General features: G+C 38.8%; 1 protein-coding gene across 1 annotated transcript in view; it reads left to right on the top strand.

The window, feature by feature from the left end:
- Window positions 1-25,890, top strand: part of FHOD3 (formin homology 2 domain containing 3) — a 383,569-nt gene that overhangs the window by 44,559 nt on the left and 313,120 nt on the right. Inside the window, 1 exon segment of the mRNA XM_027680405.1 lies at window positions 11,553-11,617. Within this exon segment, the coding sequence (XP_027536206.1) occupies window positions 11,553-11,617 (65 nt within the window).

Raw genomic sequence — 25,890 nt, 5'->3', positions numbered from 1 at the left:
GTAGTAGCAAACTTCAATAAATTCTACTGCAGACCATGGCTTGTTTTTTCACGTAGTTTCAGCTTTAAAGCCGCCTTGATGGTGTAGAAGTAAATCTCTTCTGCATATATTTAGGTTGGAGACTGCAAGCCACTTTGCTCACACGAAAAGATACAAGATGTAAGATCCATGGGCTTGTGAAAACATGTGGTCCCCTGTTTTGTTTGGCTGTCCAGCAGGGAGCTGGAGTGTGACAGTAAGCACAGAAATTACAGCCATTACAACTATCTCTGGTGTGTAGTTGAAATCTGGGAGTGTAAAATTGGAGTGCGGTCCATACACCTTAAAAATTCATTCCAATCTAGATGGACAACCTTCAGGCAAATAGCGTACAAAAAAAAGTGGTGATACTGCATAGTCTTAACTTTGATATGCTGAACATGTCCTTCAAAGGGAAGCAGAGTTGGTTTTGCCCTTCTCCAAATGCTGCAGTCTTCAAAACTGTGCCACACTCCATCCAACTGAGGAGCCAGCATCCGTGGTAGTGCCTTCCTTGGCTTGGGCAAGGAGGCTTCATGAGTTCTTTCTGCTCTGCGTGGTTTTGGTTTGAGGGGAGCAGCAGCCTGGAATTGGTAGACCTGACTGGGGCAGGTCATGGGCAGCTCTTGGAGTTGACACTTGTGAAATGTGAAGGGACACAGTCCTCTTAACCCATGTGCTGAATTGTTCCTGCAATCTGGTTTTGTCCTATGGGTTGGGTTTTTTTGGGGGTAGTTTTCTTTTTTGTGAGCGTGTTTTCCTGTTGTTTTTTTTTTTTGAGAATTTGACTCATGATTTTGCAGCTTTTGTTTGCCAGTGCTGCAACAGCTGTGTCTATTTCGCTCCCACGTTGCCCCAGAGTTTACTCAGACATCTCTGTTGTTGAGGAAAAAATCTACCTCTGTACCAAGGTACCTGTGGAAACATTTGAAGATCTGCTATTTTTGAATTGTAGTGATTACTGCTGGCAAATGAATGCAATAAGAGTTGCTTTTCTTCAAAAATCATTTCCATTGCAAACTGTATTGCAAAAATACTGTTGTGCTTAGCTCTCTCCCAGGCTGTTACATACCAAATAAAGTACCAAACCAAAAAGCGTGTGAATAATTCTTACAGTTTTTCTTTGGACAACTTTTTTAAAGATAGCCTAATTTGGCATTCAGGTTTACATGTGAAAATAGCTGAGAAGTCCAATATTTTATGGTGGAAACTTAAATAAAAACAGCTTATGGAAACAGCTGATGCCAGATGTTCTATTTAAAACCATTTAATTTTATTAACATTGAAGCTCCTTAATAGCTGTGTTTGCACTCTGCCCTCCTCCTAGATGACGAGGCTATAAGCTAAGTGAGCAGCTCTCAAGGCTTGGAAATGTGTTTCTCTTCAATTTGTGAGGAGGAAATCCCTTTCTCTCTCCATAAACAGATCGTCTGCAGGGCTTCAGGTAGGGCTGCCAGAAAGCGCTATAGGACTACTCTGAACTCAACTCCAGTGGCAAGTAAAATCATTGATTTGAGAATCCAAATGTGGGACAGCAACAGCACCCTTTGCACTCACTGTCTGCTGGTGCAAACTGTTATAGTATTGCAGTGCAAGTGCCTGGAGCGTGTGGGCAGCTGGGTGAGTTTGTGCTGGGTGATTAGTAAAAGCTGTGAACTAGCTACACTTCCTATTCCATGGCAACTGTTCCTGTGTCTGCTCCTGCCCTGTGGTAATCGCGGGGGAGATTTGTGTAACTCACACTCTGTTTTACCCCATGGGAATTCATTTGTCTATGTGCTTGGTTTGTGGGGAATGTTTGTTTTACCAATGACTAAACTAAGGTGGTAATCCGCTTCTGATAAAATTGTCTCCAATATAACCTCCAGTTGTGAGCTAACAGCTTAAACCACTGCAAATCTATGACTAGCCCAGGAACTCCACTAATGAAGCTGTGAAAACTAGTGACTACTGCCAGGGTTAAGACCACAGCAAAATAGAAATTTATTTCACATTTACTGCTCTGTAATTGTGCTCGCTAGCAAAAGCCTTGATGGCCTAGCAATAAATGTAAAACCCATTTCCGGAGTGGAATTAATATGGAGAAGTAAGTGGCCTGAGGGCAGTGTTTTATATTTAAGAATTTGTATGTCAAGTTACAAAGAAGCCCTTGCCAAATATGATGCTATTGGAAAACTTCCAAAAAGCAGAAAGAAACACAAAGTAGTATGTTGATCAGTGCAAAGTAGACTTTATGTGCTTACATACACATATACATGTTCTACTGCAAAGTAGGACAGCTTTAAAATAGTTCTTACTGAGTCTGGTTAAATTAATTACATTCTGAGAAAGTGTAAATGGCCATCTAAGCCAGTAGGACATTGCTTTGAAATATGTTGTGTCGCTTTGGACAATATCTTCTTCAGTTTGTTTTCTAATCATCAATTACACTGGAAAATCATAAAAATAGGGGTTTTTTCCTTAAAGTAATAGAGGACAATTTCTAGTAGAAGAGAAATGTTGATGAAAATTATTAAAACTATTTTTTACAAGCTAAGTCAGTTTTTTGCTTATTTTAATTTTGAAATAAAATTAGATCTCTCCCTTGCTTCTGCAAGTCAGCATTAGGTCAGGTAGCAGGGGCCTTTGTGCGAATGAAAATTATTATGCAGGTGCTGTTTGCCTCTGCTCTGCAACTGTGGAACTTCTAATGAGGTTGGTCACAGAATCACAGAATGGGTCAAGTTGGAAGGGACCACAGTGAATCATGTGGTCCAACCCCCCTGCTCAAGCAGGGTCATCCTAGAGCACATTGCACGGGATTGTGTCCAGTTGTTTTTTTTAGTATCTCCAGTGAGGGAGACTCCACAACCTCTCTGGGCAACCTGTTCCAGTTCTTGTTCACCCACACAGGAAAGTTCTTCCTCATGTTCAGGTGGAACTTCATCTGCATCAGTTTCTGCTCTTTGCCTCTTGTCCTATTGGCTGTCACCGCTGAGAAGAGCCTCGATCCATCCTCTGGACACCCTTCCTTCAGATACTTATAGACATTGATGAAGTTCCCTTTCAGTTCTCTCTTCTCAAGGCTGAACAGGCCCACCTCCCTCAGCCTTACCTCATAAGAGAGATGCTTCAATTCGTTAATCATCTTCATAGGTCTCCAGCGGACGTGCTCCAGGAGCTCCCTGTCTCCCAGCACTGGACACAGCACTCCAGATGTGACCTCACTAGGGCTGAGTAGAGGGGCAGGATCACTTCCCTTAACCTGCTGGCAACACTCTTCCTAAGGCACCCAGATCACCCCAAGTGGTCTGGCACTTTTTTCTCCTGGAACCAAAGCTGTGAGTCTGACAGTGTGGCTGGGAGCACTAGAAGGACCCTTTGCCTGAAGAGGTGGAAGCATCAAGTGACTCAGTTGCGGGGAGGTTAAGTTATTTTACTTTCCTCCTTGTCCTGTAGGTTCTCAGCTCTTCTAATATATTTTTTTTCAAAAATCCTGATTTTTGAAAGGCATCTGTTTTGCCAAGTGTGAAAAGGTTTTAAATTAAATTTCTAATGTAGCATGAACTTCAAAGTACAGGTGGTAGCAAAACCACATGACCAGAAATTACCTGGTGTAAAGATTCCTGGAAGGAATGTGCAGCCAGAGTTTGAGAACCACTGACAGCAGTGGGAAATATATAACCTAAGAACTGAAAAGCATCAGTTAAGTGATATGTCTCTGTGCAAGAATATGATGCAAGGTTGACAAGAAGTGTAGAAACAATGTTTTTGGTTTTGTTTTAACCAGAAGCAATATTATTGTTGACAGAGCTATTCTAATGCAAATTTCTTCACCATTTGCCAATTCATAAATTTTGTGTTTTCTTAATACAAAAATATAAGATGCAGCTCTAACTGCTTATGCTATGAGTGTTTCACTAAATAACACTGAAAACAGTTATATATGGGTTGAGCTTTGGGGGTGATAGGACATAGATTTGTTCCTGAATAAGGGCAGTTCTTGAAAAATGGTCAATTTTCTGACTGCGAAGGCAGTAGTCAACCCTCAAATATTTGAGGGTCTATTAGAAGGTTTTTGTTTTAATATGTAGAAATAGAGCCATTAACAACTGAGAAATAACCAGCATGATGATTCAGAAAGTAGGGGGAGAAAGTGGGGAGGGGATTCTCACTTTCCAGCTTCTGAGGTTTACTTACACATAAACTACTAAAAAGGACAAATGGAACAAATGTTCCCCCGTTCTGAACTTCCTGCATTTCACAGTGTGTAAAACTGATTCATTGTCTTTTGGCGAAAATCATTGCCTTGTGGTGAGGTACGCAGAAGACTCCACCCAGACCTTTACTGACGCATACTCAGAATACATTAGTAATAAATAATTTGGTGCTATTCATATCGCTTATAATGCATACTTGGTGAATCTCTTGAATGTTTCCCTTGATGCAAGTTTCTCATTTTCTTCCCCCTTCTCCTTCTATCCTATTTTGTTTCTGTTTAAAAAGAGGTAAAAATAAGAAAAATGGCAACCCTGCCTAGTAAAGAGTTAAGGGGGCATAAAAACCCAGCACCTTGTAGTGACCAAAGTAGGCTTTAAGTAGTCCTTATTTCCTATCTTTGGCTGCCCAATTTTTGTTTAGGGAATATGCTGTTGAGATTGTTTCTATGTGGATTAGTAAAGTTTTAAGTTAAACTTTCATGTTTTGTTTTTTTTAATGAAGAGTGAACAGGCATCTGAATAGTCGCTAACTGTTTACCTATTTTTGTCCACTCTTGTGACACCATTGTTACTTTAGTAAATGTGTCACGGTCCATGAATACTCTGAATAAAACCACTATGCTAAATAATTAGATGACTTGCAAGTGTATTGCAAGAACAGGATGCAGACACATTCTGACTTCACACTGAGTTTTTAGATGGAAAACCTTAGGTATGAGACAAAAGTCCACTGACTTCTTATGAGGAGGAGTGTATGTGTTTGCCTCCAGCTGCCTGTCATGTACCAGAATAGATTACTAGTGCTGTCATTCATTTGAAGCATATTGGAAGTGAATCTTAGCATTTAAAAGACTTCTTTTTAATTACTGACTTTATTTCCTGAGCTCCTTTGTTTCCATTATTCAATGGGAATAACATGAGCTTGAACATGACAGTTAGATCTTTGGATAATAATCACCAAAAACTTCAAAAAGGTTATTTGTTTGGGTAAGATTTTCGGATGAGTTTCAGAGAGATTCTTAATTCCTCTCTGCATGCACGTGTATGCACTCTCTCACTTTCAAAAGACTTGGCTTTTATACAACTTTTTTTTTAAAGTGTCAGAATTTTTTTTTCCATCTCTTGAATCTGCAGTTGAATGGAGAAGCGTATCGAAGTGAAACTGCAGTCAAACCATATCTTAACAGCTTTGAAATCAAAGCCTAGAATTTATGCTGTCTGATTAATAGCAGTTTAAGAAACACTTTCCTTATTGTGTGTGTGCTGGCTTGAAGATCTTTTTCAGGGAAAACCTGATAGATTCAAGTGCTTGAACTCTGGCAAGAATTTCATCCTTTATGCATTCAACAAGGAACAGTTTGTTTTCCACTGCTGATGTGGAGTACCTTAAACTATGAAGCAGCTGACTGTGAAGCAATACCTCAATGCAGAAGCATTTTCCACTCTCTGAAAGGTGTGTGCAAGTGAAGATGGAAATGCATGGGTTCTGAAATGAAAATGTGAAAGACCTTTGCAAGAATAATGCACTCTAGACTAGAGTATGTCTGTTGCCACACACTTGTTTCTGGTAGCATAGTAATGTCCGGGTTTCTTTTGTGGGAGTCAGTGATTCCTTCTTAAGCGTAGGAATTTTTGTTGGATGCTGTTCTCATTAAGCTGCTCCTCTTGGAAAATGTGAATGTGATTATTGGAGATGGTTAATGGTCCATGAAGAAACCTGAGTGCTATGAGAGGCTGTAACAAAATGTGAAGCATGTGTTAAGCGTGTGTACTTTCAAAGCAGCATCTATGTTAGATAGGTTTTCATAATGGTTAGATGGTTACATCAGGCAGAATTAGGTGCAGAATTGTTATTGGGTAAGTTGTCAGGTTAGGCTGATGTTAAATGCTGTCCAAGTCTGGAAATATTTTCAGTGTTGCTAAGTTAAGGTAAGTTTTCATCCAGCCTCTGCCCTCTTTGCAATAAAGAGGCAACAGCCCATGGTGCTAGTTTACCTTGGTACAGTAATCTGTTGTGTTTGCTTTGGTAGTGGTTGCAAAGGATGATGAAAAAGTGATCTAATTATTTCAAGAGACGCTTGGGACCAGGTTAATGTATGCCTGGCTGATCTGACACCACCTGTTTCAGAGTTGGCTTTACTGTGAGCGATTGACTGATATTGCACCTAATAGCAGTGTAAAAAACTAAATATGGGGGAAGTTGGAGGCTGGGGGAGCAGGAAACCTTCCCATCTAATAACAGTTGAATATACAAGGTACCTATACTGTTTGCCAGCTTATGATTTCACCTTTATTTTCCCAGATTTGGTGAAATTTAAGAGGGTAAACCTTATCTAACCTGTGGGTCTTTATGTGGAGTTTCACGAGTTACATGCAGGCTGCAGCTGTGAACCAGTTGCTCTTTACAGTGCTCCTCCAAAGTAGGATGAGGAAGGGGGTAAGCTGTGCTGTTAGCCCAGTGCAGTGGGAACGATAAGGACCTCCAGACTTACAATCCCTTTACTGCTATTACCAGTTTGAATTGAAACTTCTAGAATCCATTTTCCACCACATCTAGGCTGTCTTGCCAGAAACTTGGGTGAGATCTGAGGGAAAGCGTGCTTTTGTTAGTTTAAGTACCAAAACACATAAATGCACAAAGAAACTGCTACAATTTTCAAGAGGTTTTGTGTAATTGTCCTTGCTAGCATAGCCAATGATTTTTCTCTCCGAGTTATCCTCGAGAATTATCCCTATCTACAGCTGACTGATAACACTGATCTGAATGGATGAAGTCCCTGCTTGGAACAGAGTAAAATGAGAGTCGTTGGAATATGCTAGTTTAAAACTGCTCTGAGGGTAGGATATGATTGCTTATTGTAATCTATTTATGTGAAAACTGCCAAAAAACTAGAAGCATCCCAAAAAGATGCATCACTCTTACTTGCTGTGTTGCCATATGAATGTGTGTAGCACTTCATAAAAGATTCAGATCCACGTTTGCCTTTATGGGGTTAGGGGTTTTTTTAATATTCTTTAAATGTTTTGGGAATAGAAGAATGTACAGACCCTAACAAAGAATAGACCTTAGACACTCTCTTATCTACATTAACTGAAAAGCTCCAAGTTGTTCATGAGCTAAAATTGTGGCTTCTAACAGTACCAGACTTTGCTTCTGCTTGTGATAGCCTTTTGATAAATCAGATGTCTGCTTCAGATTTTTTTTTGAGCAAATACAATGAAGAATAGTAAATTTGCTTCACAGTCAACTATATTACTAGAGATTGTTATTAAACCCATTGCAATTTATCTGCTGCTGTGCAATCAAACTGTGGCTCTTTCCATGGTTGTCAAGTGCTGTGTAGAAAGCAACAAGAGGAACCCAGAAGGATGTAGCACAACCTTCTGTAGAAATAACACCATTGATCTAGTGAATTTTTTTATTGAGTGATTAAGTAATCATTAAGAACATTTGAAAAATATTTTTCTCCTTTGGTTTTAAATGGTAAAATAATGTGTTTCCAGAAGCAGGAGATTGTTTTAAAAGAGGCTGCATTTATTGAATTGAAATATCTAGGCCTTTGGAAAAAGATTAGGAAGTCTGAATGGTTGCCTGCCCTGAAAGAAAGAAAACATTGGAATAGAAAATGTATGTTAATTGATGCATTCTCCTATTTTGCAAAGATGAGCTTTTACAGGGAAGTAATTGTGTTCTGCCCTGCTGATAATGCCAATGGATCTTAATTGTACAATTACATAAAAATCCAGTTTTTTATACCAGCAACTAAACTTTAGTATAGATCTGAGGAGAAGGGATGTCAGTGTCCTAATAAAATAGGCTCTCTTAAAAATTCCTTACAAAGTTTCCTTGAAACATTAAGAGGAAAGTTGTGTTGGTGTTGGTTTCTTTTGATGTGTGATTGGTTTGTTTGTTTTGATTTTTAAATTATTATCATTTTATTTAATAATATTTTCCCCCCGTTTCTTCCCCGACACCATTCTCGGTATTTCTGTTCTGGTTGAGGAATTGCTTGGCTCAGACATAGGCTTTACTTCAAAACAAGTAACTGTTTAAGACAGCCAATCAAGGTATTATTTTTAAAATGTCATTTAAATCACGTATTGGACATGTGTAATTGACTGAAACTAATTGTAATGTGGTACTTAAAAAATTACAAAATAAAGCATTATATTGCATAAGACAAGCACTCAGTGAGCTGTTGGCTTGTGTTTATTTACATTAGTTTATTAGAGAAGTTGAATATAGGAAACATTTTGTATCTTGGTGACTCCCAGGACTAGCAATTAATCTTCTTGTGACAACGATTCTAATTTCAACGTAGATTAACAGAATGCTATGTCAGCACAATATGTAAAATTTACCTACTCTACTGCTGCTAAATTGTATAGCTGTTAACTCTGTTACTTCTTGACATTTTTTAATAAATAGTAGCCAGTTGCACTCACTAAAACATATTCATTTTTTAAGAAGTCATGTAATTAAAACTACAAGCCTTAGTTAAGAGTAGATTGCAAGCTTTCTTACATGTCTAGATTTTGTTTTTAATAAATGAAGCTTTTTTGTTGGAAATTCTTTTCTGCAGTGTATTTTTGAACCTTTTTTTTTTTTTAATGCAAATTGTCTGTCTGTCCCACCCTGGTATTGGGACAAACTTGCCTACAGACATACTTTTTGATACTATTTTAATGCTATTTAGCCAGTACTTCATGAATCTGTGAAATCATGGATGGATTTCAAGGTACCCCCTTTTTTGGCATTTATTATTGTAAGATGCTTGCCATGAATTGGTGTGTGTATGATCATGGATGTAATAATTTTCCCTGATCTTCATTTTGCAGAAGTGTTATTCATGCTGTGTGCTAGTCAGAAGCATTCAGCAGGGAATTGCATAATTTTTGGTGTTTTACATGTCACTGGTCTTATTATAATTAACTTCTGTGTGGTATACGTAGTATGTCTTAAACCCATGAAACGCCTCTGTAGTGATGATCATAGTGCAACCTGGGAAGGAGTGGGGAAATGCACCACTACAAGTGAGTCTTCATCTTAGTAATTTCTGGGGTTTGAATCATATTGATTTTGGTAGACTGGAAAGATTGCCAATGTGACCAATGTGAGATAAGAACAGAAATTAATGTTTGTGAGAATTTTCTGTCTTATGAGGTCCAACAGTTGGGACGATAGTGTAGAACAGAACCTGTAGAAGAGACCTTGCTCTAAGTTTTGCTTTAAGTTTTCAGGGGTCTTTGTAGGGAGGTGAGGTAGAGGGAGAAGTACAACCACTGTTGAAGCTTGGAGAGCTACCGGGAAAAAAAAAGGTATTGTTTATATCGAGAAACATCATGAAACATCTTCAGAAAAGAGGGAAAGACTGTATGAAATTGTAATGGGCCTGAATCTCTACAGGCCATAAAATGGACCTGATTTCTTCGGTCCTGGTGTTCATTCACTCTCTAATTGATGGCTGAGCACTACTTGCTCTCTGCTCTTTCAGCAGATCACCACAGACTTGTTAAAAATCTGCAGGATGTGAGCACAGGCAAAGACTGTGTCCAACCAGAATGACAAGAGGAGTTTAGGTGGGAAAGAGTCAGTCCTAAACCTGAAACTCCTCCAGGAAATTTTACAGTCGAAACTACAGACGGCTTTTGTGTGTGTTGTTGCTTGGCACTTCAAAAGTTCTCAAAGGAAGAGTTGCACTTTGCCCAAATGATGTTCAAGCAGATCCTTTAAAAAGTAATTTCCATTAAAGGTTTTTTTGGTTTTGGTTGGGTTTTTTTAATTGGTTTGTTGTTTTTTTTTTTTTAATTTATGTTAGTTAATTTTTTAATCTATAGAGAAATGTTCCCATTCTGAAACTGGAACTAAGTCCGTTATTAGCAGGGATATAGGTCCATGTTAACCTCTTTTTCCAGTTCCGTAATGTGCTTTTTTTCTCCTATGTGTTTCCAGGAGCAATATTTTTCTGAAAAATACTTGTCACTACTTCACTGACCTGCCTTCACCTGCAAATTTTTCAGGGAAATGACATAAAACATATTTTGCCTTTTTTTTTTTTAAATGAAAATAATTAAAAATATTTTTGTTCCTCAAAACAGCTGTGGGCAGAAAACCAGTAAGGTGAGGAAGAACCTTTGTTGTTTCTGGAAAACTGTGGGTTTTTAAGTTACAGCCAGTAGAAGACTCTTCTGGGTGTCTATGTGAAGGGTTTGTCCCTGAAAACTCTCAGCAGAGTTGCAAAGTATATGACTGAGAAAGGTTGGGCTGGTTTGTTCTCAAACTTGTATATAAGAAGTGGGTCTAGGGTTCACATGACACAAACTAAGCTGCATCTAAGTATGTTCTAAAAACAGATTGACTTCATGCATGTTTTCCCACAATAAATTCACTGAATCACAGAATGGCTGAAGTTGGAAGGGACCTCTGGAGGTCATCTGGGCCGCCTAGAGCCACTTGTCCAGGAATTGCATCTTTAGTTTCAGATAAAAGAGGAAGAATATGCTGCTGTGCAAACAGAAAAGACATTTGGCTTTTTTTACCCTCCCACCTTCTCTCAGCTGAGCAGGTTTGGCCACGGAGACAAAGTGCTGTCCATGTCCTCATGCCAGTTTGCAGGTGTAGCACCTAAAAATCAAGAACAGTGTTCTTGTCCAGATTGAAGAAGTGCAGCTAATACTAATTTATCTGAAAAACAAAGGAGGTATGTAGCAGCTAATTAAAATATACATTCCATTTAATGGAATCTCAGTATGGAACTGAAAGCCAGAATGAAGGAGGACTCAGTTTTGCCTTTCACATGGAAAACACAGCTTTGTGCTTTAAAGACTGATTAGGCTACATGAGCAGGTCTGTGAAAGTGTCATTAACCTCTTGTTTGAACTTGCATTTTCTTTTAATGCTTGACTAAAGCTAGCATTAAAGTATTTATGTGAAAATTAAAATGTGCAGTCATCACTTGGTACTTGTCTAATACAGATTTCTAGAGGGGTTGTGGTGGGTTGACCTTGGCAAGCTTCCAGATGCCCACCCATCTGCTCTCTTGCTCCCTGTCCTCAACAGCAGGAAGGGAATAGAAGATGAAAAAACTCATTGAGTGAGATAAAGATGGGGAGACCGCTTGCCAATTGCTTTCATAGACAAAACAGACTCGACTTGAGGAAATTAACTTATTCCAAATTAAAATAACAGTGGATTATGAGAAACAAATATATAATTTGTAACACCTTCCCTTACCTCCCACCCTTTTTTTCCTAGGCTCAACTTCATTGCTTCATTCCCAACTCTTCTGCTTCCTCCCTACACCTTTATATATTTTTCTTCTCTTCTTTTTTTAGGAGAGGCAAGAAGCACAGTATAATTCTGAGGACCCAACTGTCAGTGAGAGTCCATGCCTGCATTGGTAAGTTAAGTTAAGTTCCACATGTCTGAAAGAGAAGAAATAAACAGAATCGATTTCCAAGAAGCAAATATGAGGAGTATCAATCAGAGTTGCTGTGTTCCAAGTTGAGGATAATGGCAAATAAATTTATTTTTTCTTTTTGTTCTGTTTGTTGTGTGCTGAAATTAGGTTGTATTAATTACACTATCCTTAAAGCATGTTAAACATCCCAGAGAAATATAGTGTTTGACAGTGAAGTGTGATGGCTGGGAGGTGCTTTGGAGAATCTTTGATTATCTGTCTTGTCACAGCCTCTATGTGTGTCCAAAGAAGATTGTGTTCTGGATTGGGAAAGGGTTTTGAAGACTTATTGGCTGACAGCTAACTAATGCATTTTAATAGCATGTAAAGTTTATTACTTCACATCTTGCAAATTTTGGCTGCATATTTGTCATTATCACAGTGTCAGTGTCTTAAAAACCCCTATTAAAACAATGCTGTCACGAGGAAAAGTGTGATGAAAGTCATAAAGGGCATGTCAAAAGAGCTTTAGGGTTGCGTGAACAGAGGTTGATGTACTGTGATGGGGTTAATATGTTCTCCAGCGTTCTATGGAGCAGAGTGTTTCAGTGAGTGTTAGTGGCAAAGCTAATGTTCATGTTCTGGTGATACTATGATATATGTTATGGGACGCTGGTTTTAAAAAAAAATTCCTGTGTGTCTGTGTCACAGTCACCTGTTTTGTTTTCAACAACAGTGTATTCAGCACTCTAATACATTTAACTTGTTGCTCTTGCTTCAAGAGATGGTAGCTGAAACCTTGAAATATAGGTGTTTTCCTTAAAAGGAGGAGGAGAAAGTCAGTTTTGTGTCATTTCTACAGTGACACTGCTGTTGGAGGCTTTAAATACAGCTAAACTTTTTTCCCCTGCCCCCAGGACATGTTATGAAATGGCATTTCTGAGAATCTGAACTGAGCATAAGCAACCTACAGAATTCCTCAAATACCTCCCATTGAGAACAATCTCTAGGCTGCTTCATACAGGAACATTTTCTCCTCTACTACCATTGACTTGAGGAAGTACAGTAGAGCAAGCCTACATGTTAAGTGTTAGAGGAATAACAGAGAAGCTGCAAAGTCTAAGCTGATTTTATAAATGTGAGTGAAATTAAGAACAGCTTGAAGAAGATTGTTCTTATTAGGCCTGGAAGTATATTTGGCAAAACAGACCAGTGCAGCAGGACAAGACTTGATATGTTTCCTGGATTGAGGTTTTATAAAAAGACTTTTCATGTAAATTTTTTTCTGCAGAGTGCAGCCATTGAGGAATTAGAGCACATCAGTTTCTGAGCTTCCACATGTGATTGCACTGTTCTAATATTTTCATTCAAGCTCAGTGTGAGCAATTAGGCATATTACTGTGCATGTATCTTAATTGTTCCTGTATGAAAGTGCATTCCCTTGTCAGGTGCTGTTACTCTCTGGCAGCAGTGATGCATTCAGTGGTGAGTGCGGAGGAAGCCAGGCTGCAAAATTTGAGTCCAGGTTCCAAACTTCTAGAGAAGAGGTGTGTTTGGATATGGGTTTTTGGCTTGCTTCATTATAGGCAGAAGAGCCAAATGGAAGTTCTGGTTCTAATTTCCATCCCCCCTGCTGAAGTTTAGATTTTTTGGTTAAGTTTTTGTTTCAGCCCATAGATTGATGTAATGTAGTTTCTTCTTTCTTATTTTCTTTTCCATTTTTGCATATCAAACATGCCTTATTTTTTGGTATGGGATAGTTTGAAAGAGTCAGGGCATACCCTGTGTTTCTGAGTACTGGCCTTTTTTGGTGAGCTGTGCCTGAGTTAAACGTGTCACAAAATATTAGGGTTGTTTCACTGGCACAGTAGGTACTACTTCTCTTCATTCTGCATGTGTGTACACATCAGCTGCCTATTAACATATCTTTTGAACTGTAAGCATTAGGTTTAGAGGTTAAAAGATGTGTTACATATTTGGGGTAGAAGCCAGGAGCTAGAGGAATCTGAGATGGTGTTATGTGGACTAAAGCTGTCTTGCTTTGGCTATTTTCTTGCTGTCTTTACAGTATGCTTGGAAAGCATTGTGGTTAGCAATGTTACTGACTCTGCAAAGTCCCCAAGAGTTAGCTAGGGCTGCTTTCTTAGAAGATGGGGTTTGTTATGTAGCCACCTTTCTGCACAGCCTCCTGTCATCTTTGCGTTTAGGGTTTTACTTTGCTCTTAAGAGCTAAGAGGTGTAAAGTAGTAGCTTTCCTGCCATAAATTTTCCCATTTGGCAGTTGGATCAATATTTTTTAACTTCTTCCTAGCTCACTGTACTTTTTAAATTGTGAGAAATACAAAAGTGTTTGTATTCAGATGTCCAGATAAAGTTTTCCATCATCAATGACTTCAGATCTCAAGGAATTCTCTGGGCTTTAGTGTCAGAGGATGTATCGACTACAGGCCAATATTTTCTGAGACTTGCGAAGACTTAACAAGTCCCATGTCAAGTGTGGTGGTTTTTTGTTTTTTGGTGTTTGGGGTTTTTGGCTGGGTTTTTTTGGTGGTTTGTTTGTTTTAAGCAGGACAGTGAAAGAATAATACTTAATAACTTGAGTGCAAAAGTTGGTGGTAGTTTCTACCCTGTTGCATACCAGTCATTCTTAAACATCTCACTCATTTTAATGAATTAATACTTTCTTTTTTTTTCTCTCAATTTGAGTTCTTGTCTTATGTTCACACTAAGGACTTTCAGCATGGAGGAAAAAAATTTCTTTTAAATACGTCTCTGTTTCTTTTCCCATTTTGGCTTCATCATGATTGAATTATGAGGACTAATCAAGGCAGTAAATTTAAATGGGTTCAATACACACTTCAATATTTAGAATTTTTTTAATATCAAGAGTATTGCTGAAACCAGTTTTGTTCAGAGAACATAACTAATTGAAAATTTTAGATGTATTTTTGTACCTGTTGATGTTCAAAGACCTTAGCAGAAGAATCATAGAATCATAGAACAGGTAGGGTAGGAAGGGACCTTAAAAATCATCTAGTTCCAACACTCCTGCCATGGGCAGCGATGCCATCCACTAGATCAGGTTGGTCAGGACCCCATCCAACTTGGCCTTGAACATGTCCAGGGATGAGGCATCTACAGGTTCTCTGGGCAACCTGCTTCAGTGCCTCACCACCCTCACAGTAAAGAATTTCTTCCTAATATCTACTCTAAACCTAACCTCTTTCATTTTTAAAACCATTGCCTCTTGTCCTATCACTGTCTGTTTATATAAAAATTGTTCTCCCTCTTTTTTTTTTTGTAAGCTCCTTTAAGTACTGGAAGGCTGCTTTTAGGTCTTCCTGAAGCCTTCTCTTCTCCTGACTGAACAGCCCCAGCTCTCTCAGACTGTTTTCATAGGAGAGGTTATCAGAGGGCTAGAGCATCTTTGTTGCCCTCTAGACCCGCTCTAACAAGTCCACTTCTTTCTTGTGCTGAGGACCCCAAAGGTGGATGCAGTACTCCAGGTGGGATCTTACAAGGGCAGAGTAGAGTGGGAAAATTACAGCCCTTGACCTGCTGGCCACTCCTTTCTCTGTGCAGCCCAGGATGCAGTTGGCCTTCTGGGCTGTAAGCAGATCTTTAAATCAGGTAGTGTCAACTCAGGGATTTTTTTCCCCACAAACTTTCAAATTTGACCTTGTATTCAAATCACATTTATTATGAGTTAATACCCTTGTGGGAAAAGTCTTTTTAGTACTTTTGGCAGCTGTATGACTTTGTACTTAGTTGTGTCTTAACATAATTTTAGTTTGTATATATTTTAACAATTACAGGACTCAGCTGAAGCCTTCATAAAGTCTAATGTAAATGAGGAGGTAGCTATACAGAGTGAACACCAACAGCGTCAAAAGCTTTAGCCCCTGAAACTAAATGGAGGGTTTTAGTCAGAGCAACATTTTGACAGTGAAGCTTTAAAGATCTTTACAAGCTTCACTTTTCCTGCAGAGCGACTTGGTGTAGCCATTCGGTACTTGCTGGGACAGCTCTGTTTGTAGCTCTTGCTGTTCATTGCGTCTTGGTAGTTTTTTTCTCAAAATCTTAAGTGATTTCTGAGAGAAAAGGCACCATTTGCTCTTACATACATGGATGCAGTACTTAGCTCAAGAAAGACCCATGTCCTCTTCTAAGATGGTTATGTCTGTGATGTTGAATCAGAAGCATTGCAATCAATACTGAAAAGGATGTTTGAACAGGGATCCATGACAGTGACTTAGAATAATTCTGCCAAAAGAAGTTTGACATAAGCTTGAATTGTTAATACAATGTAATACAAGAAGAATGCAAATAACGAAAGTTGATGTGATTCTGAGTACACATATTGACCTGGGATTACTTAGAGTACTGTATCTTGGAACGTCAGCAAATGTTGCAAGCAGTATTTTAAATTTTACTACCTCTTCATGTCAGTTTGTTATTTAAAAAAACACAAACTCAAACCAACCAAACAAAAAAAACCTAACCAACACACACACACAAACAGTACCCTCCAGTCGGTTATTTTAAATGTTTTTGCATTATAAAATTACATTTTTTTCTATTGTTAAAACTCCTTTCTATATTTATGCAAAGTCTTTAATCTGTCAATAGATTAAAAATAATTTGTGTAGATATTTGTGTATGTTACATTACAGAGCTTGATCCAGAGAGGACCCTAAACAGTGTGCAAGTATATTATGGCAAGAGTCACACTAAATGTATAATATAGCTTCAGTGTTAGTTGTTCCACCCATTCTATAGTCTTGTTCTATTGGCTTTTGCACATGAGCATTTGCAGAGCTACCAGAGCACGGTGCTTAAGTGATCTGCAGGAGGTCCATCCTTCCCCATCCATCCACAGGTGCTCAGAGGCAGGTTATTCCAAAGTCTGTGACCCAAGGGCTGCCATGCTGCACAGTGGCTGTTTCTAGCCCCTATTGTTAGGGCATCTGCATTAACCAGCAGTGTTAGCACCAATAACCCAGCCTTTCCACAAAGCTCTTGGGATTATCTTCTTGATATCCTTTCACTCTTGATATCAGTTATGTAATGTAGCCATAAATACCTTCTCAAGCCTGTATTCTTCTGGGATACCTGAGGGAAAAGCTGTAAGCTAGTTACAACTAGGGGGCTAGTAGAAGCCAGCTGTTTTTATTTGTCCTGTAATAGCTGAACTATGCAGCTAGTCCTTTTTTCCTTGTACAATTTTCCCTTCTGTTATCCATTATGTGGACTTGTTGTGTATGCTACAGAAGATACGATTACGGCCTGCAACTATGTATGCATCTGTTGAACCTTCTAGTAGGACCTGCACCTCAGGCATGTGAAGGAACAAGTTCCTACCCAGTGGAACCGCAGTGCTTTCATGAAGAGAAAAGCTGTCTTGAGTCTGTATCTGTACCTGGCCCTTTGTTGCAGAGAAGTTGATACATGGACTGAAGGGGGAAAAAACGTTGTTTGTCCTCTTAGGAGTATAGCATGGAAGCATAGAAAAGCCAGTGCTGCTATGCTAAGGAAATGTGAAACCATGTTGCATTTCATTCTCTGAGAGCAGTTAAGCTTGTGCCTACAGCCCATGTTATTGGTACTGTCTCACATGAGATACTCTTCCCTGCAAATATCCTTACTGTATTTCATCCGTCTGGCATATGTGTGTTTGTCGTGTGCTGAGTGCCACAGTAGGTTTTTCACGGCCATGGACAATGTGAACTTTCTCTAGTTCATGCTTTAAAACTTTGATTTTCTTTTTTAGAGGAATAACTTATGGATTTTAAAATAAACAGCTTTCTTTCGGTAAGGGATTTTCTGAACCACACTAAGAAAAGGAGTCTTATTAAAAAGCTTTCCTAAAGGAAGCTTAATTGTGGGACTGTGAGGTCTTCATCTGTGCGAGTAGTGATATGTTCCAGTGAAAGAGAGGAACTTTGGGTTGTTTGAAGGACATTTTACAGTTTTATGTTGAGTGTTAGGCATTCCTAATAGAAAACATTTTCAGTTTGAGAGAGGGAACATGTGGAGAGCATTAGCAGTTCAGTAAAACGTGCAACCAATTCGTATTTAATTTAAAGGGAACAAAAGAGGTGCCTTGAGAATTTGTCGGAAGCGCTGTGGTTTTGCCTTCTTTGCACTGATGGTAACAGGAGAGAGAGAGGTGAGTTGAAATTGCTTTATCAAATATCTTCTTAACATAATTGGGACCAAAAATACTGTGATTAATGGATTCAGTGGTGCTACACAGGAATCCTGTATGCATTATGGATTTGTAATCATGATATGCTTCCTATGACTCTTGCTGTAACTTGGTAAAAGTCCTGACTTAAATGAAGATAATAAACAACATGTTTATTAGATGTAAACTGACATCACACAAATTGAAAAAACGTGAAAAGGAATGCCAGAGCTTGGGAGAATTTTTTTTAAGGGTTAGGCTTTTTTAATAGAATAATTTGAGTTCTAGTTAAGACAGTGCACACTGGGCCCTCCTTCCAGATGGAATTGGAGATATCTGGTTCAACTCTCAAGCTTTCAGTTTGAGTGAAATGTGGAATAGCTGCAAAGGCTATGATAAAATACCTTTTTCAGCTTTTTCAGGATTATTTAAATTTTCTTTCCTGAGAATTTGGAACACAGATGCTTTAAGTAAAATCCCCTGGTTCCCAGGTTAAATTACTTTGTGAAAAATCTATCCATATAAATAACTTGTGGGTTTGCTTTAAAAATGTACAACTCTTTAAACTGAAATATTAGACTTCTGTTCTACTCCTCATGCATGTGTTTAGTCAGCTTCCTTTGTGGGGATGAACTATTGTACTTCACCATAACTTGTGATTTGCCTTCTGTTATCCCACTGAGAAAGTTCTGTACCAGTCCTGTAGGATCTCAGAATCCTGCTTTGAGACAGAGCAGGTAAATTTTCAAGATTAGTCTCTGCATATTTAATTTAAATTATAATACTTAAAATAGAATTTGTAGCAAGAAGAACCAAGAAGCTGTAGAGCAGATAAAGCCTCCGTTAGCAGCGATTGTCACATTAAAAGTAGTAGATTCCTGCTTTAGATGGGCTTGTTCCAGCTTTGAAAGGGCTGCTGTGGAGCGTGCTAGTGGGATGCTTTTCTTGTCTTGGGAAGCTTTGTGTTAAAATTTGAAAGCTTATCTGACTTGACTCACACTGGGAAGTACTGCAGAAATCGAGTGAAATGTCTTTGAACTGGGATATCCTCTTTCTGACATGTTTTTTTTTTTCCTGACAACTTTGCCCTTTTTTTTGCAATGTGTAAAGATCTGCAAGGGAGAAGGAATCTACTTTTGACACTGAAAACATAGTGAGAATTAAAAGAAGTCTTGTTTCTAAACAAAGCAACAACAATAAAAATTCCTCAATCATCTTCAATGGTACCTTAAAAGAAACCATCTCCACGTAAAGCAAAGAAGGAAAATTAGTATGAAGTATCCTAAAAAGTAGTAAATTAGTATGGTGTATCAAAGGGGTATCCTAAATCTCTGTAAGTGTAGGAGTTTGTATAGTTTCCTTAAATGGAAAATAAAATAACAAATTTTATGCAACCTCTTAAATCAATACCTGTTGTTAGTTTTCGTGTAGTTTTCATTTTTAGCTATTTGCACTTCCCACTTACTTTATAGATATTTGTGTTGACAGACAATGTAATCCTTTCACTTATGGCTGGTGTTCAGACTGTTGAACTCATTTTGCTGTAGACTGAAGTACAGCCTGTTCAAGCCTTTAATTAAGGAAAAAAGTTAAGTTCATATTAAATATCTACAAATAAATTAGCATTACACTTGGAAAAGAACAGAATGATTTGTTTTCTGCCTTCATGTAAACCTGTTCTATACAGAAGATATAAACCTAACAAATGCATTGAATTCAGATTAGTTCTCTTGAAACTCTATCTTGGTTTAAGCTTTACTCTGCAGAACTTATAGTAGTAAAGAAAATTAAGCACCTAAACTATAGAAGGGAAATTAGGAACTTCCTTATTTGTAAGGAAGGCAGATGGATGCTGATTTTGCTTACGTGGAATTAGGGTAAATATAGTCCTACCTCTCTGAAGTGTTCTAAGGTGCATGGACCTATACATATAGTGGAAGATGATATAAAATAGATGGGGTTTCAGAATGCTGTTGGACTGATTTTTCATAATGTTTATTAATTTCCTTTCCACAATGATATGTAATGGTAAATGCAGTATCTCATAATTCAACAGTCAAGAAATAGTTGCTCTCTGTTGTTGATTTTCATTGTGGCATTCAAATTATGTGTTCTGTTCTTTCCTTGCCTTCAGCTATTCTATTCCTCTTTCATTTATATTCTTTTCATCTTTTTCATGTGCAGCTGCTTTTATTTCTGTAGAAATTAAGATGGTTTAATTTGTAAATTCTGTGCCTCTCAATTTCTTTCTTTTTTGAAGGAAATACTTCAAAGACTGAGGAGCTTTATTGAAATAGGTGGCAGAGTATCCTGATGTAATGTATGTTGGTTTCTCTAAGACTTTCAAGTGAGATATCCACCAAATCTATCCAGTGTCAAGAATAAAGTGTTTACTATCATGCAAAATATTGTGACAGTACCTGTGGAAGCATTTAGATGAAATCCTCATGTTGGGCTGAGAACATGCCATGGTCAGATGTGATCATCAGTGGTGGAAGAACCACCACTCATTGTCATTATGCTTTTGTACTTGTATAAGCTTGATGAAATTGAGGAAATCATGGTATCTCTGTCTGGGAAAGGGGGAGAGAGAGAGAGATGGCAGTGTTTCATTGGCAGTAGTATGTAATGCAAAATACTTGCTTTGTTTCATAGCTTTTCATGTCTTCAAGTGTTTTTAATCATACGTTGCCCTTTTCTGGGTGTGGCGGTTTTGTTTTTTGTTTTGTTGGTTTGTTTGGGTTTTTTTAATGTACAGCATCTGTATTTTAATGATAACAGCTCCTTTAAGGCTTTCTTTTCCTGCTCAAGACTGAATAAGGCACATAAAAATTTAGGCTCCAAAGAGGTAAAGTTAAAACCTCTTAATTTAGAACCCAGCAGTTATTGTGGCTGAGCAGCACACTGTTTTAAGATGTAGGATGTCATAAGCCATGTCAATTCATATTTAGCAGTTTGAGATGGGTCTGGTATGTATGAAGTTATATATCAGGTTTCTTTTAACCTTTCAGACATTAAATGTTTAGCTCTGGTCTTGCTATTAAAACATGGAGTGTGTTGGTAAACTCTGTGCTTAAAAAAAGCCCCTGTTTCTGCAGGTTTATTTCTCCTTGTAGCTGTCAACAAGGTTTACACTTCAGCTTTAAGGGCCGGTTATAACTTCAGAATGTCTAAAACTGGTGTGTCAAGTTAACTTGTTCCTGTGCTGAGGAGTGAAATATAAATGTTGGATGTGTTCCTTACTTCTTCCCATAATCCTAAATTTAGGTTCAATGGACATTTAAAAGCCTGTTCAGCATCAAATGCCACTGGAGAGATTTGCTTACTTCTTGACTTCGTGTGAAATAGGGACAGCTGAGAGTGTGGAAAGCTTCTCGGCAGGTTGGGCACAGGAGGAGGCCTGGAATTGATCTCACCCGTGCCTGAGGGCTAGAGTTTTCCTCAGACCTTTTAGCAGTACAGCTTATTCTGCAGGGTATGGGGACCACATGAGCTGTTCTGGGCAGGGGAGGATGGTGATGATGCTGGCAAGACGGTAGCCAGCTGTCACTGCCTTTCTGCCTCTTGCTGCTCAGAGCATGCATGAGTGGTTCCCTGTTACTCCATCAGAAACACATCGGGAGGCTTCCCTACCCTTTTTTCTTTTTTTTTTCTTCATGCTGTTATACTGAAATGCTTAGTGTTGCACTGAGGAAAAAACTTACTGTAGAAAAAATGTGGGTATGTTTGCATGAAAAGTCCATCCAGCATCATATGTAACTAACCAGAAAACCTTTAAAAAAACCCTCATGAGGGACTTGTGCCATGTTATTAATTTCAACAACAGTATATTAAAAATTATTGATTTTTTTATTAATAACAATATGTTAAAATTCCCAGTATATTAAAAAATAGTTGAGATCCAAAGAGTGGATGAGGAAATAAAATCCTCTCTATATCTTGCTGGAATAGTGAGGTACTACTACATTATTCTCTGGGATGGTGTACCCTGGGAAAGGGGAGCCATAGGGATCCCCTGAACAGCCCCTTAACACCCTGGGTGTGAACACACACTGTGACTTTGATCAAAGGTTAGTACAAGTGATGAGTACACAAGCACCGATAGTTACCCTTTGTGATGGGGCACTCCGGTAGCAGTGACTGGGTCTCCCGTATTCCCACTCTGAGGTGAGTGGTCTGCACATTGCTGTCACCATGGTCTTTCTGTTTTGTATTGTGTACTGCAGGTGTTGTGTGTAGTTTTCTGTTCTGTAAGTTGCATGTTTTGGGCTGACATCCAGTCATTTACAGATCTTTACTAGGACTTCATGAGGAGTTTTTCTAACCTAACAACTATGAGATCGAATCTTTTTGTTTTAAAGCCAGTAAAATATGTATAATTTTAGAACCAATGTAACATGTAACAGGACAGCTGCATAAAGGGAACAGATCAAGGAGAGGGTCTGCCTGGCTGAGACTCCTTTGTCGTTTTCTGGTTTCTGTCTTCAAAGTCATGATAGTCATTCTTGAAAGACAGCAGTTTTTATTGAAATTTGGTTCCTTGCCAAGCTCTGAATATAGTTGCACTGATTTATTTTCCCTGGTTTCTATCAGGATCCAATATGTAATTTGTATATGTAAATTTACTTATTGGAATAACTCCTCTGAAGTTATGTTGGAAAGAAGTTTGGTAAGAGCAAGTAAGATTTAGGAATTCAGGCTCCACTGGCTCTAAGGCCCATCATATAGGCAGAAGCAAATGGAGAACGTGTCTGCTCTGCACTTGTACCCAAGTGCTTTGCTAGGACTGAGGCAGAAATTGTCAACATTGGAGCACAAGACTCTTTTTGTGCAAATCCTCACCTCCCGTAAGATAGTTTGGGATGAACATTGGTCCATTCTATCCTTATGGAAGACCAGTCTTGCACTCAAATCAGATGGTGTTTTTTGATAATCGGTACCACCCGGTTTCCTAGTGATCAGATGTGCAGGTGCATCCCTTCCCAAGGGAAGAAAAAGTTTTATTTTGGTCTTTCTGACAAGACCACCCTCAGAGAAAGCAAGCAGCTTCCCACATTGCAGAGCCTGCCATGTTATGTGCCAAGCTGTGAACACTGAAGGGTTTCTTTTCTTTTTGTGTCTCTCCCATTGGTGCTGTTACTTGTTTGTGTTGCGTGATCATCTTCTGAGCCCGATGCTACACAGCTGGCAGCTTCTGGAGGCGGCTGCTGCCTGCCTGTGCCGCCTGTTGATGGATGGGTCGGTGTCAGGTGGTCAGGCAGCCCAGGCATCATGCACAGTCTCTCCCTCTGAGGGTCAGCTGTACTTGGGCATTAAGCTCCCAGCTGGAAAGATCCATGTTTGCTGTGAATAACAAGGAAAAGGATGAAGGAGAGAGTCACTTTGTGGGCTGTAGCTGTACCTGCCCTCTCCCCACCAGCAAAACAAGGGATCTGTTTTCAGGACAGCTGCATGTCCTAGGCATCTAAATGAGATACCTTATCGGAGGTGGCTGTGGCACATGTCAGCATTCACCCCTTTCACCCTATCTTCTTGTTAGATAGTGAATTTGTGACTTACACCTATCAATGCTGCCTTCATTATGTAATATCACAGTCAATATTACAGCAACTTAATTACACCTCAGTGACCTCGTTGCATCTCTTGGGTTCTGAACTGCTGCTGTTTATGTGCTTGCACATACATGACAACATTTCTTTTAATTTTTCTTTTTTTCTTACCTCATTGATAGTACCTGAAGTGTATTACAACCTTAGTACTCAGAGTCAGCTTGTTTTCTTTAGAAAGAAAAACAGTAGCACAGTTTGAACGAAGAGCCCAAAATCCCATCTGACCACTCTTTCTTTTCATTAATTCCTTGGAGTTAAGTAACATCAGAATTATGCAGGGAAACTCCTATGTTTACTTTTGTCAACCTCTAATTTTGGAGCAAAAGTAGCTGTTGCGGATGGAGTATTTGCTTGCAGATATGTGTTTGTCATTTTGGAGTAACATATCCGATTCAGCCATTGAGTCTTTTAGTGCTGCAAAATAGTTTTTTGGCTAATTCAAACCGATGTGGATCACCCCTTCAGCATTCACCCCTGCCTTGGTCTGTTCAGCACTGATCTGAACAGCTATGTCCATTTCTCTCTGTTGGTCTAGTGCTTTTTCAGTAATCCTGTGGTGCTCATGGGGCAGAGGGAGCGCTTGGCTTCTTCCTCTGAACCTGAGACTCCTGAGCCACTGCCTCATGGCTGCTAAAGCAGCAGCTTGCTTGTGGCTTTCAGGGGTTTTAATGAGACTGAACAAAACATATGCTGGGGAACAAGGTGATGTTCCTGTTCTGTGGATTCTTCAAATGTGCCACAAGTGACCTGGTCAGTTCTACCCTTTTGAGGTAATTAGGATTATGTTTCTCAGGCTCACTTCCTTGACAGTCTTGGTCAAATATAAGGAGATTAAATTTCTTGTAAAAACAGATTCTCCTGAGAATGGGTATTTCTTTTCCATTTTGATTCAGAAGACTTCCATTAAAGACCTGTTAGTGAATAGCCCAGTTATCTCAATCTTATGTTTATTGTTCCATGTCCTCTTGGTTTGGGTAGCTGCCTAGTACTTTGGCTGCTCCACAGTTGGGAAGGCCATGTTGTGCTGCTTATGTTCACAGAAAATGAATGAACTCCTCTGGACAGCTGCAAAACAAATGCTGGCTAGTTAAGAGATACTTGGTTATCTGCTTTGAGCTCTGAAAAATTCCAGCCTGGATTTCTTTTTTTTTTTTTAAATGCCCCCTTTCTTTAGGGATACTTTCTCTCTGACTATCGTATGAAATATGTTATACTTTTCCCTTTTGCAGCTGAATCACATATGCAGTAGGAAAAATGTTGCGGTCTCTTGCCTGGGGACTACTGTGCAGGTAGAAAGCAGGGAGTCCTACAAGCAGGATCTATGGGAGCATTCCTTGGTAGCTAGCGAGATAAGAGCATAAAAATGTATTCTGTTTTCTAAAAGGAGACTGCTTTTTAACCCCTAGCAACCAAGTAGAAAGAATAATACACTACTCAACCCTGCCAGCATAGGTGTGCAGATTTGGAAAAATTAGCAGGTAACAGTTGCAGGGGGACTGGGGAACTGGCCTAGATGAAACTTCATTCTGATCCAGCAAGGCTATTTTGTTATATATGCCCATTTGTGATTAACTTCATGCTTGCGCACTCATTTTAAAAGGGAAGATAAAAATCTATCAGAAGTTATCCATTGGGAATAACCTAATTAATTTCTGTGAAATAATTCTCTAGAAAGTAAAGCAATCACCTTCATAGTTTCTTCTGATCATGCAGGATAACATAAATTAGTTTTGCGCTTACTTGCACTATACCTGTACACCAGATGTGTTTGCAAGTCTATTTCATCAAAGCACAATAGCAAGGACATGTATACACAACTTCACTATAAACAACTTCTTCCTGAGGATGCTGGAGTTTTTTACCACTAAATTGTTATCCGCTTATTTTTCCACATTCTTTATGATTGTAGTGATCAGCTCAGAGCCTCTGCATCAGATCAGCTAGACCCTGAATTAAAATTTTGTAAGTATAAATTGGATATAATTTTTGCTCTAGACTTTCTGAAGGATTAATGACAGTCTGAGTTTGCCCTCATACATCTCTTCTGATGTGAAAACAAAGGTGTAACCTGATGCATGTTCAGGTGTACTGAAGGAGCCAGAACTAACCCTTGTGTTCATTGTGTCAGGGTGGGCTTGTCTTAACTTGAATGTGATTAATCACCACACGTGTTTTTCATTCTAATCAAAATGTAACTAATACTTCTTTTTCCTTGCTCATCACTGATTGTGCACAGATCCGTAACAGACTCAAGAAAAAAGTTTGCTATGTTTGGCTGAAATTTGAGATAATTTGGGTAAAATTGCTTGAATATGACCAGTAAATTTTAGTTATTGTTATTTAATAAGAATAATAAGTATAATTTGACTGAAAACAGGTCTTTGCTATATGAGCTCATTACTTTATCAGAAATAACACCACACCTCTTTTACTGTGCTTTCCTCTCCTCTTGTTGAACCGCTGAAGATGCAGCATTT

The sequence above is a fragment of the Neopelma chrysocephalum genome, unplaced genomic scaffold (assembly GCF_003984885.1).
Source record: "Neopelma chrysocephalum unplaced genomic scaffold, ASM398488v2 Primary Assembly neopelma1_22b, whole genome shotgun sequence".
NCBI classification, from domain to species: domain Eukaryota; kingdom Metazoa; phylum Chordata; class Aves; order Passeriformes; family Pipridae; genus Neopelma; species Neopelma chrysocephalum.
Note: the sequence above shows the minus strand (reverse complement) of the source record. Positions and strands in the feature narration are given on the sequence as shown.